We start from the raw sequence: 20,770 nt of genomic DNA, 5'->3' as shown, positions 1-20,770 counted from the left end.
AACATAACAGGATTTCTGTTCTTATACCTCCAAAATAGAGGATGGACTTACCAAAAAAGTGGTGATAGAATAGACATGGAGTCATGAAATTATACAGTGAACAAAATGTCTATATATACCTACTTTCACAAGTTCTGTGATAGAAAAAACACATAAGAACAGATTTAAAGATAACTTATTCATGCACATAAGCAGAAATAATAGCTGCATGGAGAAAACATTATATTGACAGAAACATGTATCTTCTTTGTAGAAATTTATCTACTAGAATGCTTTGGGCTGCAAGTAACTGAATACTCAAGTCACTGTGATTTAAACAATTCATGCATTATTGATTTTAGCAAGAAAAATGGAAGATAGGTGTTGCAGTGATTTGTCAATGGCAGGGAGGTTCATGTACAGTTCATCTTTTTGTTTGGCCAGGGTAATGGGTTTCTTCCCTCAGGCTGGTCTGTCTGCTTTGCAAACTAAGAGCTGCATCTTTCAGTTTCACAGACTTACATATTGGTACCTAAAGAGACATTTTCTCTTTTTGCATATCTTTTTATCACAGAAGTAAACTCTTGCCAGCCCTTTTCCTTACCCCTAACAGCCAGGGTCGCATGACATGGCCATGCTAAATCAGTCTCAGTCACTGGTGGCAGAGACAGATTGTGATGACTGGCTTTGAGTAATCAACATTCGCCTCCTGAAGATGCCAGTTTGACAGCATGTGAGAGGGTGGATACCCCCAGTAAATTGGAGGCTATGGGCTTGGAAGAATGAAAGGGGTGGAAGACTGGTTGTTGGTTAGGCAACCACCAGTGTTTGCCACAAGAAAGTAGTAAGGCTAAAAACAACCAGGGCTTTACAACTAACAGCCTTAGCCACAAACCAAAGTGCCACTTTTACATGAATTCTGTGTGAAGAAGACATTTTCTTATGTCTACACACAGACTTCTCAACAACAAATAAAAATGAGAACAGTATCATCTTTGAGTATTCAAGAATACTGTGTTCAATTTTACTGTCAAAATGGCATTTCTGACATACATACTCAATCAGGAATAACAAGATGTATTGTTGAAATGCTAATGTTAACATGATGAGTGTTTAAATCACCTGCAGTACCCAAATTGGAAGCCGAAAGAAACGCTGAGTCAAAAGATACTTTATCTTTCCTTGCCTAGAAAAAGATTTGGAATTAAAACCTTAAAACAATTTTTATTGTAAGCCTTTAGGTGTTGGATGCACACATCATGTAATGTAAGAAATATTTATAAATGAAATATTCAAGAGTTACAAATTCGTTTAACTTCACTTCCCTATCATTTTAATTCCCTTCTTCCTAATTTGAATTCTCTTTGCAAAGGTTTCAAGTAATATTATTACTTTCAATGGCTCTTTATTCAATATTCAGTATACTTTTCAATGCCACATGAAAATTGCAGTAGAAAAACATAGTCTTCATCTGCTGTAACAAATGATAGTTCTTTTGTCACGAACTTGGGGGGTTTTCTATTAGTTTCTAGGCGGGAAAGCCAGTTTTCTCAACCTTGTGTATGAAAATTATGAATAACTATTTGAAAAATATAAAGTAAAAAAATTTTTTATACTTAAAACTTTTGTAAAATGGCAAAATTACACTTCTACGAAAGCCTTATGTGCATCAAAACTTTTCACGTTCTGTACCTTTCTAATAAGTAATGTTTCCCTTTTCTTTGTGACAGGAAGCAAGGTCTCAAGTTCACCTGAGGCTTAGACTTGAGTTTTTAGGTTTGATAGATACGGCGTAGTTGAATGGTGGAAAGAGCTTGGGAAGATTTGCTTGGGTAAAAGCTTGGGAAGATTTGAGTTACTACCACAATATTTACTTTACTTGATCATATGCTAGATACTTTAGCATTTAGAGAGAAGGAAAGTTGAGATTCTGATTTACCACATTAGGGAAGCAAACATAAATGGATTAAATAGTTAAAAATAAGAATAAAAAACAGCCCCACACTCAGTAGGGTGAACTGCTGTGAATTTAAAATGAGTAATTTTCTTACAACAAGAACAACAGAACGGACTCTCCTTTCAGTATCTATTCCAGGGCTGGGCTTTCAATTCCTGTCAACAATTCCTGGTATATTAATTAATGGTACCCTTTATAACAACCTCTTAAATGTATACATCATCAGAAAAAAAAAAAAAAAGGGGCTATGGCCGCCTTGAGAAGGCAGTGTTTCATATTTTATGAATAAAGAGAGGGTCTCAGCTGTCAGGCCATTCTGAGTCTGAGTCCCACCCCAAATTCTATTGAACACCTTCCCCATCTGGTCCTCATCAAGGATGCGGATCCCTGGAAAAAATAAAAGGAAAAACCTTTCCCTTTCCACTCTGTCCACTATTTCCCTTTCTGTGCCTCCAAGACCGAAGGTGTTCACCCCATCCCCCACCCACTCCATGCTCTGTGGGACAGCCCCTCCTCTGTAAGGACCCTTAAAGGCATTTCCGCAACTCAGCAGAAAGGAACTGACTGGGAAGAGGAAAGCAGGCAAGATGGGATGATCGAGGGGAATTGGGGGCTCTCCTTGCACACATCTCCCACGGGTTGGCAGACCTTTCGGGCTCTGGTCTCCGGAGCCCAAAGCACGCCCACAAAGGCTGAGCGCCCGGGCTTCGCCGCGCCCCAGAGAAGCAGGGCGGGCTGCTCCTCGCCGCTCCGGCGGGCCTCTGGCCAGGGCCGGCTGGAGGTGGGGGTGGGCGAGGAGGGGCGCTCACGTCACGTGCCCGCGCTGGGGCCGCAATAAATGCCCGCGAGCGCGAGGGAGGGACGGAAGCTCTCGGCGCCCGGTTCTGCGCGCCCCCGCTGCACCGAGCAGGAGCGAGAGGTCGCCGCCGAGCCCCCGCCGCGAGCCCCCGCCCCTCGCTCCTGCAGATACCGATAACGCTCAGAGGAGCTGGCGCGCCCATCCTGGCAAACTAACGAAGCAGCCCCCTTCCCACCCCAACTGCAGGTCTGATTGAACGCGTTGCCTGGCACTTCTTCCAGCCTGTGGGAGCCGCAGCGGCGGAGGCTCGCGCACCCCTGCGGTCAGCGCCCCCCTCGCCCCGGACGCGCGGTGCTGCGGCCCTTCCCGAGCCGGGCTCTCGGTCTGCGGTCCCGTGGGAAGGCTCTGGGCGGCTGCAGAGGCCTGCGGTCTGGTTCGGCTCCGCTCTCCCAGGAAACTTCACACTGGAGAGGTAAGTACGATCTAAAACTCATCGCTGGGTCGTCAGGCTGCCATGCCACCCTTTGCTATCTTCCTTTTACTTCTTAAATTGTGCTTAAACGAAAAAGCCAAGTTGTAGAGAGTGGTCAGGCACGAGGGGTGGGTGGGCTACTCGGAAAGCAGCGGCGTCGAGATTAGCGGGAGCTCTAGTTATTGTAAGTGACTTTGTTGGTTTCGCCTCCTTCCTCTGTCGCGCGCTTTCCATTTGGGTTCAGAGAAAGAACAGTGTGTGCCTGCAGTGGAGGGGAGGAAGAGCTCTCAAGTTGCCGGGGAGCTGCTGGCTTCCTCGGGTGCGGGTCACAGATTAGTCACAAACTTTCCAGGAAATAAAGATTGAGTTCTTGACCTGAATCGGAGTAAGAAGAGACTTCCCCTAGTGACCCAAACCATTCATTCTCAGTGGTTCCCGGAGCCCCCCTAGATGTACCCATGGATGCATATATGAATAGGCTTTTGTATTTCTTTGAAACATTCACCCTCAATTTTAGAATGATGTGGACGTTCTGAATGTGAAACAGAGATGAGACACTGGAATAAAATAATACCATAAATAAAATGTAACACTCTTCATAGAGAAACATGAACCTCTAGACGGAAATCAAAATTTCTAGGTATATAACACCCTTTGCGGGATATATGTAATGTATAGCCACTTAAAGTCTTGCAATTCCTAATATTTTCAAGCTTTGACTCTTCTAGGCTACTTTTGCCATTTAATTTTGGCCTCACAGGTATTATCTTGGATAATAGAGTTGTCTATTTTGTGGAAACTGCATTGTGAAAAGTCCTCTGGAAGAAAAAAATGTGTTGGAGATAAGTTATTTCAAAACGTGGGTGTCCATTTTAAATAGACAAATCAAACTGGCACACCTCCTTTGTAATTATTGTTTTGCTTGTGTTATTAGAAAATTCACATCTGGCATTTTCATCTTAATCACATGACATGTCGTTATAGCCAAAAGGAGTGGAAGAGCCTGTCTTGGAGATTTTCCTGGGGAAATCCTGAGGTCATTCATTATGAAGTGTACCGCGCGGGAGTGGCTCAGAGTAACCACAGTGCTGTTCATGGCTAGAGCAATTCCAGCCATGGTGGTTCCTAATGCCACTTTATTGGAGAAACTTTTGGAAAAGTACATGGATGAGGATGGTGAGTGGTGGACAGCCAAGCAAAGAGGGAAAAGGGCCATCACAGACAATGACATGCAGAGTATCTTGGACCTTCATAATAAATTACGAAGTCAGGTGTATCCAACAGCCTCTAATATGGAGTATATGGTAAGGACTTTTTCGAGTGGTATGTACAAAAGAAATGTTTATTCATGCTTTCAGTCAGCAGTCCTCATGCTGTTCTTTACTCTTTAATCATTTGTTTTATACGAAGTTTGAAAACAAATTTTCTTTGAGGGCATTTTCCTCTGCATATTCATTTATTAATGTTTCTATTGTTTTTAAGAGCTCCTGACATTTGAGTAGGATTAAATGCCTTTAGAGGCAATGTTCCTACTAAGTGCCCTATATCCTACTCTTATTAGAAAAGTTGAAAATGCAAAACAGCTGGTGTATTTGCTTTTAATTGACTTAGCTGAAAATTTACTTCCTAATTCCTGATAGAACTTTTAATGAATGGGGATCTGAAGAATTCACAGACTAATAATTGGAAGAAACTTTCTGGATTGCAGATGCATATGTAGTTTCTTACAAACATGTACATGAGATTGTAAAGGATACATTTTTATGGTGGCTTTATGTTAGAGTGCTTTGGCAATGGCTTTTTTCTCCCCTTGGATTTATTATTTGTGAACTTGAAGCATGAAAATAAGCCTGGACAAAGGATTAATTAAAAATATGCAACTTATTCTTAACAGTCTTACATTTGCTCTGAGCAAATTAGTAACTTTAAAGAACAAAATTACTTCTTTAAGACTGTTAGCATGTAACTCGTGAGTATACTGTTATTTCATACCCTAAACATTTAGAAAACTTTTAAGAAATCTGTATTACTTCCATGAATGAGGAATGCACTAACAAAGCCTGATAATAAATAGTTGTTGGTGATGGCAAACTTATTTAACAAACATTGGAAATGGCATTTTCATTGCAGTTAATTTTCATGCATTCTAGTTTTTTTTTCCTGCTTTTACCTTAGTTTTGGTGAATATTCTTGATTTAGATAATTTTTATGAAGCATGGAAGTTCTAAGTTCCTATTGCCCATCATAAAATATGACATTACACTATTTTAACTTTTACCAGAAAAATTATTTTACCGTAAAGAAAGTAGATGGCACTCAAGAGAACTAATCAGAGATTAAGATTTGAGACTCAGGAATGAGTTGTTTGGGTTAAACTTCTGACACCGACACCCACTTATGTGACATTGGGCACTTGCTAATTTCTCGCTATTTCAGTTTCCTGATGTCTAATTTATATATACTCACCTCAAAGGGTTGTGAGGATAAAGAGAGATAACCTGGGTAAAGTTTAGCTCAATATCAAACATACTTCAAGATCTCAGTAAATGTTACCAAGGCATATATAACTAATTTTATGTTTCTTTATATGCTTTAAATATAATATCTAAGGAAATCGTTAGCTCTTCTGAAAATGCTGTGCAGGATATGCCATCTGTAATGTCTCATATTTCTGCTTCTTGTGTAGTATTTGTCCAAAGTGAAAAATTCTATGACTTCTTCATCTGTGAGAATTCAAACAGAGCAGCTGGCTCTGGAGCCTTTCCAGCTAGGCTACTGTATGCTTATTCCATGTGAATAGGTATTCAGTTGCTTTTTGTTTAAAATAAGGAAAAACACACAAAATGAAATCTGAGAATATTTGTGTATGTTTTAAGGAATATGGAAATCATGAAAGAACAGTTCTATGATTAGTTTTCATGTCTGGCTTCCAAAAATAATAATAATAATAACTGCCTATTGTATGATGTCTGGTCGGGAATGTTATATGAGTCTCTTTTTAGTTTAACTGGTTTCATTCTATCCTTGAAATGTAGATTCAGAAACCAGCCAGGGTCTATGTTGTGCTGCTCTTAGATACTATTAGCACTGGAACTGTGTCTCGGCCATTAACTGGGCTGAGGAGAAGTATATTGCCTAACTGTAATACAAATTTTCTAGAATACACATTTAAGGTGAAATCTAAAATACTATTTTATTTGAAATACTGTTGATTTAGGCATTTTATAAAAATGTTAATGAAATGTAGATCATTCTTATAAAGATCCAATTTATTCAAATCGTTATTTAAAATAGTTTATTCTGAGAAAACAAAACTTAAAACTGACAAAAAGACTATTTCATGTAAAATCTGCAATGTCCTATGATAAGTACCACTGGTTTGGGCCCCTTAGACCCTATGTGTCTGTCATTTCATGTTAAATGTTTGAATAACCAATTACCTTATTTGTAATTGGTGCATATTTTAGTTAACTCTTTAGCCTTAAACCTGTGAGAGCCAGGCTATATCCAGATATTATTAATATTACATTTCTAACCCTACTCTTGTACTCATTTAACTTGTAGGGTTAAACATTGAGTCTGGGCTGGGCACAGTGGTTCACACCTGTAATTCCAACACTGTGGGAGGCTGAGATGGGAGGATCACTTGAGGTCAGGAGTTTCAGACCAGCCTGTCCAACATGATGAAACCCCATCTCTACTAAGAATACAAAAAATTAGCCAAGCATGGTGGCACATGCCTGTAAGTCCAGCTACTGGGGAGGCTGAGGCACCGGAATTGTTTGAATCTGGGAGGGGGATGTTGTAGTGAGCTGAGATTACTCCACTGCACTCCAGCCTGGGTGACAGAGTGAGACACTGCCTTAAAAAAACAAACAAAAAAACCCTTGAGTCTGGAAAGCCTTACCTTCCTTTAAAGAGCTCATAATGTTGATTCAGAAGAACGAAATAGACTCATTTAAAAATTTGCTCGTTAGCAAAGACACAAAATTCTTTGTTCATGTCTGTGAATAATGCCAAAGGAGCACAGAACAGTAGAACATTCCTAATTTTGAGAGTTATTCAGTGGGTAAGATGAGGTATAGATTGTTTCTGAAGGTGGTTAGAAACATGAATCATAGGAAAGAGTTGGGGGGATACGTCAGTTAGAGGAAGAGAAAGAGAAAAGTGCAGGGTGGCAGCAATTGGCAGGCTGGTTGTAGGGAACTGGAAGCAGATTAAGTTCATGGAAGTGGATTAGTTGGTGAAAGCACAGACCTTGTGGCAGAGTCAGGAAGGGGAGAAATAAATTATTGGTGATAGAAACCAGTAATCCTAAGGAAGGAGATTACCTACATTTAATTTGGGATAAATGGAGAAACTGGAACTTTTAGGTCATTCAGTGATACAGTTGCTGAAGAGGCAATGGATTTTGGAGGAAAATTTATTGACTTTGGACTTGGAGTGCAGCACATTCACATTTTTCTTCTGCTCCCTATTGGCACATGAACCCTGATAGTCAGCAGCCATTCTAGGGGTTGATCTTCTCATTGGCAAAATAAATGAAAGAATATAAACCTTATATGTTTGTTGGACATTTTTGTGGGTTTTTTTTTTTATTTGAAAAATGCCTGTTCATGTCCTTTGCCCACTTTTTAGAGGGTTTTTTTTTTTTTTCTCGAGTTGTTTGAGTTCCTTGCAGATTCTGGACACTAGTCCTTTGTCAGATGCATAGTTTACCCATATTATCTTCCATTCTGTTTCACAGATTTTCTGTTTACTCTGTGATTATTTCTTGCTTTGCAAAAGCTTTTTAGTTTAATTAAGTGCCATTGATCTATTTTTGTTTTAGTTGCATTGGCTTTTGAGTTCTTTGTCATAAATTCTTTGCCTGGGCCGATGTCTAGAAGAGTTTTCTTGTACAGTTTTTATAATTTCAGGCCTTACATGTAAGTCTTCAATCCATATATCATACAATATTGCTCAGCCATAAAAAGAATGAAACATGTCTTTTGCAGCAATGTGGATGGACCTGGGAATCACTCTCTTAAGTGAAAAAACTCAGAAATAGAAAGTCAAATCCCGTATGCCATCAGTTACATGTGGGAGCTTGAATACTATGTGCCCATGGACATAGGAAGTGGAATAGTAAACACTGGAGAGTTGGAAAGGTGGGAAGGGGGGAAGAGATGAGAAATCATGTAATGTATATATTACATTATGTAATATATGTGATTATGTAATGTGCATATTGTACACTATTTGGGTGGTAGTTACACTAAAAGCCCATATTTCATCACTACACAATATATCAGTGTAACAAAACTGCACTTATACTCCCTAAGTCTATTTTTTTTAAAAAAGAATAAAAACCTCACAGGTCGTAATGAGATAAGACATTTGGTACTATCGAACAGATTTGCTTTTATGGGTTTTAAGACCCTATTGCTTGGTTCTTTTATGTCCCCATGCCCTTGTTTCCTATGCATCTCTGGAAAGTTTGTTCGCTAAGTTTTCACTTCTGTCTTTTTCCCTTTCTACAAGGCCTTCCTTTGACTTTAAATATCCTATATTTGTGGCTCCATACTCTGTATCTCCAGCTGACCACTCTGTCTTTGAGCTTCCTTTTTATATTTCCTGCTGCCTATTGGACCATCTCCATGTAATATTACTCCATAGATGTAATACTGAAAGCTGCAAGTGTCGAAAAAAGAAAAAAAAGTGTCTTATCGTTTTCCTCTACCCTCACCTGCCAGCCTCTTAGTTGATGATGAATAACATTAAAGTCTGCTCAGTACTTCCCAAGAAACGTACCAACCCCCCCCCACCAAGAAAATTGGGCACATCCTTAACTTTTTACCATACCTTTCCATGTAGCATCCACACACAAACATCAATATACTACCACTTGCCAAATTGTGTAGATTCTGTCTCAAATGTCTTTTGAATCCCTCTCTTCCATTTTATTCTAATCTTTGTTCATCTTATACCTACATTGGTACCACAGCTTCTCACCTAGCACACTGTATCAACTTGTTTGTTCTTTCATTCTTTTTTCTATTCCTTCTTTATTTTCTTTCTTTCTATTCCCTCCCTTCTCCCTTCCCTCCCTCCCTTCTTCCCTTCCTTCCTTTTCTTTCTTTCTTGACAGAGTGGCACAATCTGGACTCTGTGCAACCTCTGCCTCCAGAGTTCAAGTGATTCTCCTGCCAGCGTCCCAAGTAGCTAAGATTACAGGCATGCACCTCAACTCCCAGCTAATTTTTGTTTTTTTCACAGGGTTAGAGTTTCACCATATTGGGCAGGCTGGTCTCAAACTCCTGATCTGAAGTGATCCCTCCACCTTGGCCTCCTACATTGGCATTACAGGTTTAAGCCACCATGCCAGGTCTTGTTCCTACTTTATCTCTAATTCAGCTCACTCTCCTCACCATTAATAAAGTTGACATTTCCCTCAAACCAATCTACACTGGTTGCTCAGTTGCACAAAGGTCTGTTGACTCCTGGCTGCTCACAATTTAAAACCCCCACGATTAGCTTATAAACGGAAGCACGTTGTCCAATCTGCCTCATAGTGGTCAACTCCCTTGTATTTATTTGAACCTGTGTTCACATTGAATTACTCCATGTTCTTAAAGATGGGCATACTTCCTCATGCCCTCATGCCTCTTTACTCATTTGGTGTCCTCTATACCTGGAAGGACTGTTTTTCGTCTCCTCCTAAAAAACTCTTTTTGTTGTTTTTTTGAGATGGACTTTTGCTCTTGTTGCTCAGGCTGGAGTGCAATGGCACAATCTCCGCTCACGGCAGCCTCTGCCTCCTGTGCTCAAGAGATTCTCCTGCCTTAGCCTCCTGAGTAGCTGGGACTGCAGATGCCTACCACCATGCCTGGCTCATTTTTGCATTTTTAGTAGAGATGGGGTTTCACCATGTTGGGTAGGCTAGTCTCAAATTTCTGACCTCAGGTGATCCACTCACCTCAGCCTCCCAAAGTGTTGGGATTACAGGTGTGACCCAGCATGTCAGGACCTGAACTCTTACTTATCCCTCAAAACTCAGCTCAAACCTTGTCTTCTCTGTAAAGCTTCCACTGCTCTCACCATTCCACGACTGCATCTCTACTTACTTAAGCCTATTTATAGTATTCATGCCTATTTTTTTTTTTTGCAATAAAATAACATGTTTGTATTCCTTTCTAAGACTGAATTCCTAGAAGGGTAAGTATCATACTTTTTAAAAAATCTTTATAACTAGAGCTTGGAGAATAGAAGGGCTACTCAGTAAATGTTTGTTGATTGAATATTGTTGAATGCTCAATAAATGCTGTTGAATGAGGGTATGGATGGGTGAATAGGTAAGATTATATGAGACAAATATGGTGGACAGGTAAGACAGAGAAATTAAAAGAATAAAAATTCTGGAAGGTAGGATATCAAAACCGTGGATACTGCTGTGGGAAATTTTAAACACTTGAGAACAAGGTATAAATGCTTCAGGTAATTCAAGATTTTTTCCCTACTTTTTCAAATTTTCATGAGCTGCTAAAAATTGTCCTATAACCTAGAGCTACTAAGCTATTAGAAAAGGTATTGAAATATTGTGGAATTTAAATAATAAAACAGATTGAGTATTTACCCCTCATTACAAATTTTTAACATAGAGTCCCTAAAACAGTATAGATAAAGTTCAAAATAGTTTGCTACTCTAAAAAGTGTACCTAAGTGTAGAATGTACTTTAGCAACCAGGGAGGGCACATGACCTTTAAAAAGGACACATGGGCCAACTGTGTAAACTGTTTCTTGCTGCTACTACTGCTTCTCTATTTTTTTGAGAATGGTTGGCAGACACTGCTGGAGGGTTGGTTGCTATGCATGCCTCCTCTCCCCTCATGTATTGGAGAGGTTATGGGCAGAACCTTGGCATGATACTTTTCTAAATGTAAAATGAAACACATCTGAATACCTCTCCTTTTGCTAGGCAACCAGAAGCCAGAGGCCAAATAACTGGTGGTACTTTCAGTCCTGGGTGTACATTGATGCAAACAGTGGCTTGGTTTCAATTGGTTGCTTATGTTCTTTCTAAGGCCATGCTTAAAATTAGAAATGAAGTTTTTTTTTTTCTTCTGTGCTTCAGTACAGAACATAACTCCAGAAACTGAGCATGGGACAACCTCATTGGTTGAACAGGGTGATGCTAGTCTGGAATATGCACAAGCAATCTTTAGCTTGTGAGTTGCTTTGTTTATTTTCTGAGATTATTTGCCATCAGCGACATATATTCAGAATAAATGTAGATAAAGAAATGATGGCCATATAACTTACTTGCCTGTAGCTTATTTTCTAATCTTGCTGCAAGTGCCAGGAAGTCAATGCAATAAATATTTTATTGCACTTAAGGTTTAATGGCAATTAAGGTTATTGTAACCCTTGATTTCTAAAATAATCATTTTCTCTCTGTATACTGTTACTTGACTGGTCATTTTCAAAAATTAAATATTTTTATTTCTTTGACATGTATACACTTAAATGTACATGAAATTTCTGTTCATTTAAAGAATATCATTATTACTGAAAATTACTAAAATTCTCTTATTCTGAATTTAAAATAGCTTATTTAATTTTCCTAGAGTGTTTTTGTTTTAATAGTATTATTTAGGTACAGTAAAGTTGTTTTGTTTTATAAAGTTGTTTTGTTTTAAGTATCATTTTATATAGAATTTTAAAGTTTACAAAAGCTTAATTTTAATATTTTTAAGACTTTGACCTTTAAAATGAACATATTTTTTCTTTTTGAAAATTGCTCCATAGATGGCAGTACCTATAGAAAGAAAAGTGACAGCCCTGTTCTATCCTTCCTTAAATATTAGCAACACATCTAGGGATTTAGAAAGACAAGAGAGTGGTTTCCATAGGAGAATGGAACACCTAGAGGCTGAGATACACCATAAAATTTTGGAATTGTACTTTTATTCATTCCTTTAGTCAGCATGTATTGGGAGTTTACTAAATGCCAGCCACTATCTAGGGTCCTAGTAGTAAACACAACAAACATCAGCCAGGGTGCCCATGTGGCAGACAGAGGGAGCATGAGGAGCGTGGTAGGAGATGAGGTTACAGATTTAACTGGGGAAGGCAGATGCAGATTGTCGTAAAGACTTCCTTTTAGCTGAGTGATAAGAAGCTGTTTGAAGCATTTGGACAGAGAAGTAGGGTGATCTTATATTTTACTCAGGATCATTCTGCCTTTGTTGAGAACATACTTTAGGTGGCCTGAAGAGGACTTTAGGTGGTGGGAGGAGGAGCACAGCTGTGAACAGGAAGACAAGGCAGTTGCAGTAATCATACAACAGTTGATGGTGGCTAGGAGTGTGGTGGCAGCCATGAAGGTAGTAAGAAATGGCAAAAGTACGAATTTAAATCCCTATGTGATCATAAAATTAATCTTGAAAAATTCAATGAAGGCTTGTTGCAAGATGAACGAAATTGACTTGGCTGGCCAGCCAGCCAGTAGACTGGGATTTCCTGCATTTGATGCAAGATCTAAATCCATCTAAGCCTTGGCTGCTGTGTTTTGAAAACTGATGACAGTTTCCACTCTGGTTTGAATATCAATGGAGAAGATTCTGGATCCTTCAACTTGCGAGGACTCCCAGAATGGTTGCAGAGATTCTAGAAATCACTGATTACCCATTTTACCCACACACTTTCAAGAGATTAGAGGAGGTGGAACCCAACCTCTGTCTCCTCCCTTCCTAGGATAGGTATGCCTGCTGTTTTCTTACCTAGTCTAACTTCCCTCTCAAAACCCAGTCTCCTCCCTTTCTACATAAAAACAGAAAATGAGAATGTCTGCATGAGAAGTAGAACAGGAAATTGTCGAGTTTCTGTCCAGCAACCACGATTAACTTCATTGTCATGGGGAATGTCTTTGGGAATTTATTTCATTTTGGAGGTAGTAGAGACGGATTTTGCATATGGGGTATAGCTGTACAGTTTTCTCCACTAGAACTTGAAAGCACTGGTGTTGTTATATTCTGAGATGGGGAAGAACATGGATAGACCAGTTTTTGGGAGAGAAAGCTGGGGCTGTTTGAGATTATTAAAATTGAGATTTATCTTAGATATCCAAATGAATGTCTCAAGTATGCCATTAGACACAAGGCAGTTAATACATGAAGGCCAGTCTTGAATGTGAAACTAGGACTCACCACCATTTAGATGATATTTAAACTCATGAGGAGAGATGAGAGTGTCAAGGAAATGAGTATAGATAGAGATGTTCAAGACATGAGTTACTGACACACTTTAAAGTGTAGCGGTAGGGAAGGTAAGAAGGAAAACTGAGAATTAGGAAGAAAACCAGAAAAGCATGATGGCCTGGAATTCAAATGAAGAAAAACAGAAAGGGTGATCAGCTCTGACAGATACTGCTTATAAAGCTCAAGTAAGATGCAGATATGGCAATATTTTATAACATATTTAACAACATAGAGGCCACTGAAGTCTGATAATACAGTTTGGATAAAGTCATAGTGGTCCAAGAGTGGTTCAAGAATGTGATCAGAAAAATTACTCATTCACTTATTTATCACACATGCACTATCTCCTGTGGATCAGGTGGTACCTTCCACCACACCCAGCTAATTTTTAAATGTTTTGTAGAGATTGGTCTTGCTCTGTTTCTCAGGCTGTTCTCAAACTCTTGGGCTCAAGTGATCTTCCTGCTTTGGCCTCCTGAAGTGCAGGGATTATAGGTGAGAGCCACTGTGCCCGGCGCCAGAATTCTTTTTGGTCTTTTAGGTAAATAAAAATTTGTTTTATTTTTAATGAAGTAGAAAAGCACTGGACAGTTTCTCACAAGGGACTGACCTGCTCTTATTTCCAGTTTCAAAAAATTACTCTACCTTATAGGGAATGTCCTGAAGCAGGAGTAAGGCTGAATGCAGAGAGATGAGTTAGGAAGCTGTTGCTATATTCTGTATAAAAGATTATGTTTACTTGGATCAGGGTGATAGGGGTAAAGACACAGAAGCTGAGCGATTTCAGGGTATGTTTTGATGGGATTCCTTACTGGTTTTGGTGTAAATAATGTGAAGGGCGAAGGATAAGGAGGAATCTGGGATGTTCTTAGGTTTTTGCAAAGCTCTTTTTTGGTGGATAGTTGAAGCATTTGCTGACATGAGGAAAACAGACAGGAGAAATTGAAGATGAAATCAGGAGTTTCTTTTTGGCTGAACTTTGTTTGAGATTCATGTCATCCTTAGTTATGTTCAGTGGTCAGTCAAGTGGCGGGACACAGGTAAAAGTATGGAAATCATATTGCTATTATTAGGAACTCTCCGAACTGACTGAAGGAAGTTGGGAAGTAACCATCTCCTCAAGAGATGTTGCTGTGAAGATATCAGAAAAAATGGGATAAAGCTAGAAGGAAATCAGGGCAAGCTTTTGCTTTTTTGTTTTTTAGAGAGCATGTTATAGGGTGCTGAGGATAAACAGGTTGAGAAAAAACTTGGCATAGGAAAAGAAAATATAACTGCAAAGTCAGCTCACTTATTCTAACAGGAAAAGCTGGAGGTTGTTGATATACAAGCAGGTAGTTTGGAGCATTTAATGAAGAAAACAGAAGGGAATTATGTGAAAGCTTCTCTTTTACCCAGACGCAGTGAACTATGAAGCAAGATTATCAGCTGAGTTGAGAGTACAGGAAAGAAGGCGGCCTGAGGATAAGACATTATGAAATAGTGGTTTTGGAGAAACTGCTATTAGGATATTTAAGGAACTTTGTGGAATCAAGTGTGTGAGAAGTTTTTAAGTGCTTTGAATTAACCTGTTTCGTGGTGCTTTAAAGTTCTTAGGTTTAGTCCACCAAGGTGACTCAAGCCTGTAATCCCAGCACTTTGGGAGGCTGAGGCAGGTGGATCACCTGAGGTCTTGAGACCAGTCTGGCCCACATGGTGAAGCCCCATCTGTATAAAAATACAAAAATTAGCCAGGTCTGATGGTGCATGCCTGTAGTCTCAGCTACTTGGAAGACTGAGGCAGGAGAATCACATGAACCTGGGAGGCAGAGGTTGCAGTGAGCCAAGATCATGCCTCTGTGCTCCAGCCTAGGCAACAGAAAGACTCCATCTCAAAATAATAACAATAATAATATTAATAATAATAATAATAATTAAAAAATAAAATTCAGAGGTTTAATAGCAACAAAGAGGTTTACTATGTTATGTCAAGGTATTGCCAAAAATCAGAGATTTAAAGTAATAATTTCTTCTCTGATTTGCCGTTGGTCACACTACTCTATCCAGCCACTTTACATGGTGTCACCTGCTTGACTTTTGGAGACATTTGACTAGGCAACATGTGGACATTAGAAAGAGATAATCAACAACATGTTAGTAACCGATCAATTTTTAAAGTATTCAGATATCAGATAATATAGATCAAGTACAGATACAGACCAAATAGCATGTTTGGGGTTCATATTGCAGATTGAATACTAAATACGGATGGTTGTACAGAAATCTAAATTATGAAAATTATGGAACAATTGACCCAAATATGTAACTTGGATTACTGGGTTACTAAACTGGCTAAAAATAAGAACCTGAAACTGATCTGGCAAATCTTACTTTTTTATTTCTTTGATTTGTTAACAGAATCAGTAAGGTGTGATTAATCAACTACTTACACATACTTGCTTATTGAGAAAAAGAACAGATTTCCTAAATTGGCAGCTCATAAACCCCAAAGGCAAACATTTGAACAGGGACACAGTCTATTTAGTAAGCCATACATGCTTTAAATTTTAAGTTTTAAGCCAAAAATATTTTGAAATTAGCAGAATATTAAAGATAGCATTTTTTTTCATGGCAAAGAAAGTAGGTATGCTTTGAGGGGGGGGAGAAATAAGGGTGCTTTAGTTTAATACTGCTCAAACTTTAATGTGCATATGAACCCTTTGGGAAACTTGTAAAAATACAGATTTTCATTCAGTAGTTCTGGGAACCCCAATATTCGGCATTTCTAACAGGCTCCCAGGTGATGTGCTGGTCGCTGTTCTAGGAACCTCATTTTAAGTAGAAAGATTTAGCCTTCCTGGGGAAAGTGAGGTTTAAATTGGGACACAAATAATTGTAAAATACAGGTTCTTCATTTTCCCCCTCCTCAACTATCACATTCACCTCCCTTTTTATAAGGTAGTAACTTTTTAAAAGGCAGGAGAACATAATTTCTTTTTCATTTTTTTTTTTACAAAGTACTTATAATACACAATATTGAAGAAGTTTAAACAATATGATTCTCTCCTCCAAGGCCTCATGTTGAAGTCAATCTAATTGGAGGAGAAATGGGAAATGGATCTCAAAATTAGTTGATGACACAATTCTGCTGGTTAGTGAAAAGTGAAATACAGCCAGTGACAGAATAAACCTTAATGGACATATGAGTAAGAAGGGAGGAAGTAGAATATCAGCTGGGCACGTAAGAAGGGTTGGAGGGCAGCAACTAGATAATAGGATAATGAGCTATTAGGCAAGACTCAGAGTGAACATGGGAATTACTGTTCCTAGAATGTCCCCTGTATGTTGTTGCAACTCAGACAATACAGAGTAACCACCAAAATGCTGGACAATCCAGTAAAGGTGCTACTGGTGATAAAACATAAAACTATCTTATACTTGCTCAAGACATGTCAATCGATATCTGAAATAATGAACGGATGAGATCAGATGTTGTCCAGAGAAGGGAAATCAAAATGATAAAAGTGTTGAGGGAGGGGCAGCTCTTGAATGAAGATAGACTGGTAGCATTGGAACTCCTGTGTGGAAAGAAAAGACCAAGAGTCTGTTAAATCAAGAGTATTGTCAATAAGTGAGCACCACCTGAATAAATACAAAGCAGTGCCGTTTCACTTGAACATCTCAGTGTTATTCCATATGCCTTGAGGTCTTTGATGCTGAACAGATCTTGCCAAGCCTGCTCCCCTTTGTGGATGTGAGAATGCCTATCACCCTCCTTGTTTTCTTTGTAATGAATTTATACTTTCTACTTCCTTTAAGACTCACTTAGAGCTGAACCTGCTTTTTGTCTAAACCCTCCATACAGAGTTAAGTGCCTCCCGACCCAGTTCCCTGGCTTCCATACCTCCTTTACATGCCTCTGCTTGTGGTGTTTACATCCTTGTCTCTTTCTCTAGCCTCACATTCCTTTGTAGGAAGGGACTGTGCTATAGTAATCTTTGCATTCCCAGTTGCGTGGCTGACACATGCCCTCCGCTCGGTTTATGTTAGCTGTAAGGAGAACAAAATAGGATGAATGAAAAAAATGAAAAGATGATAAGATTTTCAACAACAATTTAAAGTGGACAGAAAGAAAAGGATTTAATTCTGTCTTGACAAAATAGTGTTATTAGAAAATTGCAGAAACATTCTTTGTAGTCAAAACTTTTCACTAAAATTATGTTTTATGTAATTACATATCATTGCAAGTTTGATGTGATATGTAAAACATTGTTTTGTATATCCAGAAGTATTATTTTTTAAAATATAAAATTCTGTAAAACAATAAAAATATAAAATATTTAAAATATTTTTAGACATATATAATTTTATGTGAAACATAGTTTTACATAAAACAATTTTATGTAAAATATAAAATTTTTTAGTAGAATACTTTTTGAGTTAGGGCAAACTCATGCATTTTGGGTTAAGGCACATTCTTTAATAAACATGATAGGTGGCTAAATTGGATTTCAGTGACTTTCTGAGTTGCACTGGGTTACTGACATCTCTGACTCATGATTTGGGAGTGGTCAGAACCCCTCTGAAGTTCAGGCTAGGATCTTCCAGGAGATACAGTGATCAGAATGCCAAGAATCTTGATGAGGAACTGTTTTCAAGATGTAAGTCACAATATGGTAAGAAATACAAATTAACATATTTTAAACTGCATATAAATCATGAAGAATTTCCAAATAAAGCAGTGACCAGGAAGAGCTTCTTAGAAAAGGTATGTTTTATGTATTTGGTAGAGGTTACCATCATGGTGTGGAAGGAAATATGGTGAGAGCATTTGGATGATGAGTTGTGAAAATATGTGTTCACCTGATTCAGTGGGGAGGAAATGGCAGTGAAAATCTGTGTGAATTGATCCAGGCCTCAATTATGGAGTTATATAGGCTTGGTCAGATTTGCCCAAATGATTAAAAAAAAAAAAATTGTTCTGTCAAGTGTGAATCATGGCAGACTTGAGCAGCATAGTACTGTTCCATTTTCTTACCTGCTTACTCATGAGGAAACACTTTATTTAGGTAATTTGGCAGTATTAGTCTGACTTTTCAAAGTGAAACATTTAGTACAAATTATTTCCAAACTTTAAATTTCCTGATCTTTCTTGACCTAATATATACATACATACATATATGTGCGTGTGTGTGTGTGTGTGACCTAGACTTCAGGGGTACTTGGAGGCTCCAGTTGGAAATGAATCTTGGAAAATTTTCTTTTTTAACAAAGGTCTTAAATTAGGTAATTGTAGAGAATTTTCAGCAAACCTAGGAGTACCTTACTCCAATCTTTGTTTTGTAATTCATGTTGTCTTAAATATGAATTCTAAGATTGTTTACTCTCTCATTGGAACTTTAGATAGCAGTGGTTATCTTATTTTTCAATCATTCAAAATTTTTTATTTTAATTTATCTCTTACTCATGTAAATACCAGCAATGTTTCAAATGCGAAGAAAAAGGCTACATTAATTACAACAAATCGAGCAGATTCTATAGGAATTGGGAAGGAAGAGAGCATTCCTTAAGATCTAGTATGTTGTTAGGCAACATGTTGTCAGGGCATTTTGGGTTAGAAATGCCCTAATCAAAATTCTGTGAAAGATTTTTATTTTTAAATACTTGTTTCTCAGAAGAAAACAAATGCCACAATAACTAGGGTTCAACAGTTAAAAAAAAAAAAAAAGAAAGAAATAATGAAGGGCCTATATGCAGAGTTGTCGGCAGGATTAAGGCCAGCCATAGGGAATGGCAGGGTGCCCAGGCATTTGTGGTCCTGACACAGGCTGGTGAAGACAGGCGCCTGGAGAGGACCCAGTCACCATCACGGTGAGGCTGAGAGGACTCAGAGGGGCAACACATTCTGAAATTCACCTCCCACCTTCGGAATGCCTGTTTGTGTGTTTCATTGGCCAAATCTAACCAGAAGCCAGGGGCAGGAGAGCCTGAGGTGACTCAGTATGCGGAGCTGTCTTGTGAGCCATAGAACTTGGCAGTAAGGGGCTGAGGTGGTTGTGTCGGGGAAATGAATATTTAGCACCATCTTCTTTCTTGGAGTTTTAAGTAAGGACTTTTGAAAACCATTCTTTAAAAAAATCATCCTTTTAGTCATTGTTTTAGTATTGCTACAGTGATATTCCTGAGGAGTGTCTAAAAATCTGATTGAGACTCCTATAGTTCTTAAGTCAGCTTTGAGCTTTGTGGCATTCAAGGAAAACAGGAAGCCGTGTGTTGTTTGTAGCTCTCACTGCCTGTTTGCAGGCACACCTTATCATTCTTGAGGCAGGAATTATTAGTGGAAACTTATCACAGAATTCTTAATAGAGCAATATAGAGACACTGAGCGACGTAACATAGCGGTTTCACTAAAAGTATGTAAATATACTTTTAAATGTTTCTTAGTCATCTTTGGTTTAAATCGAAGTTTGGGTGTCAAATTGTAGATTTCAGTTTCTATGTGTCCATGAACTTTCTTCTTTTGTCCAAGAAGTTTTTCACTTGTTAGACCTTTTTTTTTTTTTTGTCTCATTTTGAAAATTTGATGTCCCTACATATAATACATAAAAGCTATTATTTTTTATTTACTTTCAAAACCTAAGTTACAGTTATTTTGCTATTTGGTTATAAAATGTAAACTAATTTATAAGTAGATACTGTAGAGTGATTTTTTTTAATGAATTTCCCTTTCCTATCATGCATTTTTGTAAACTGGACTTTTAGATCAATCCTGCATCTATATAAAATTTACTGGGTTATGAATAAACGAAAAACAGATGGTTATTCTTATAAAATGACCTAGTGTCTATAGATCAAGATTTAAAAGATCAAGAAGTAAAGAACATGTATAGATCAAGACTTAAAGTACCATCAATTACATGAAATATTTGCAATTACTAAAGGATTTTCTTAAATACTGAGATAAGTGAGGTAGATAAGATATGGACAGACTTGGGGAAGGGAACTTGACACTGAGATAAGATGAGCTTAATCAGTAGAAATTCCATAGAAAATGTAAGAAGTGTAATTCTATAGAAAATTAATGGCTTTGCTGTCCCACAGAGACAATCAGCCCTATATCATGCATCTGATATAATATTAAATATGTTATCTATATATATTGATACAATAGATTTAACTGAAATAATCTTTGAGTATATCTGCATATTGTTTCCATTACAAAAGTTGTTTTAATTTTAATAAAATATAGAGGCAGTTTTCTAAATTATTAGGTTGCTATTTTTCCTTTAAGCTTTTAAGCCTTTGAGATTTTAAGTGAAACACTGCCACGCGTGCCTCACATCTC

At 38.1% G+C, this 20,770-nt stretch overlaps 1 protein-coding gene across 1 annotated transcript in view; it reads left to right on the top strand.

Annotated features, from left to right (window-relative positions):
• Window positions 1-2,763: 2,763 nt before the first annotated feature.
• CRISPLD1 (cysteine rich secretory protein LCCL domain containing 1) overlaps window positions 2,764-20,770 on the top strand; it is a 48,706-nt gene continuing 30,699 nt past the window's right edge. The window contains exons 1-2 of the mRNA XM_003940696.4: window positions 2,764-3,207; window positions 4,192-4,511. Of these exons, the coding sequence (XP_003940745.1) occupies window positions 4,254-4,511 (258 nt within the window). The 5' untranslated portion in view covers window positions 2,764-3,207; window positions 4,192-4,253. The remainder of the gene's footprint in view (window positions 3,208-4,191; window positions 4,512-20,770) is intronic.

Source organism: Saimiri boliviensis, chromosome 15, assembly GCF_048565385.1.
Source record: "Saimiri boliviensis isolate mSaiBol1 chromosome 15, mSaiBol1.pri, whole genome shotgun sequence".
Lineage (NCBI taxonomy): Eukaryota > Metazoa > Chordata > Mammalia > Primates > Cebidae > Saimiri > Saimiri boliviensis.
Note: the sequence above shows the minus strand (reverse complement) of the source record. Positions and strands in the feature narration are given on the sequence as shown.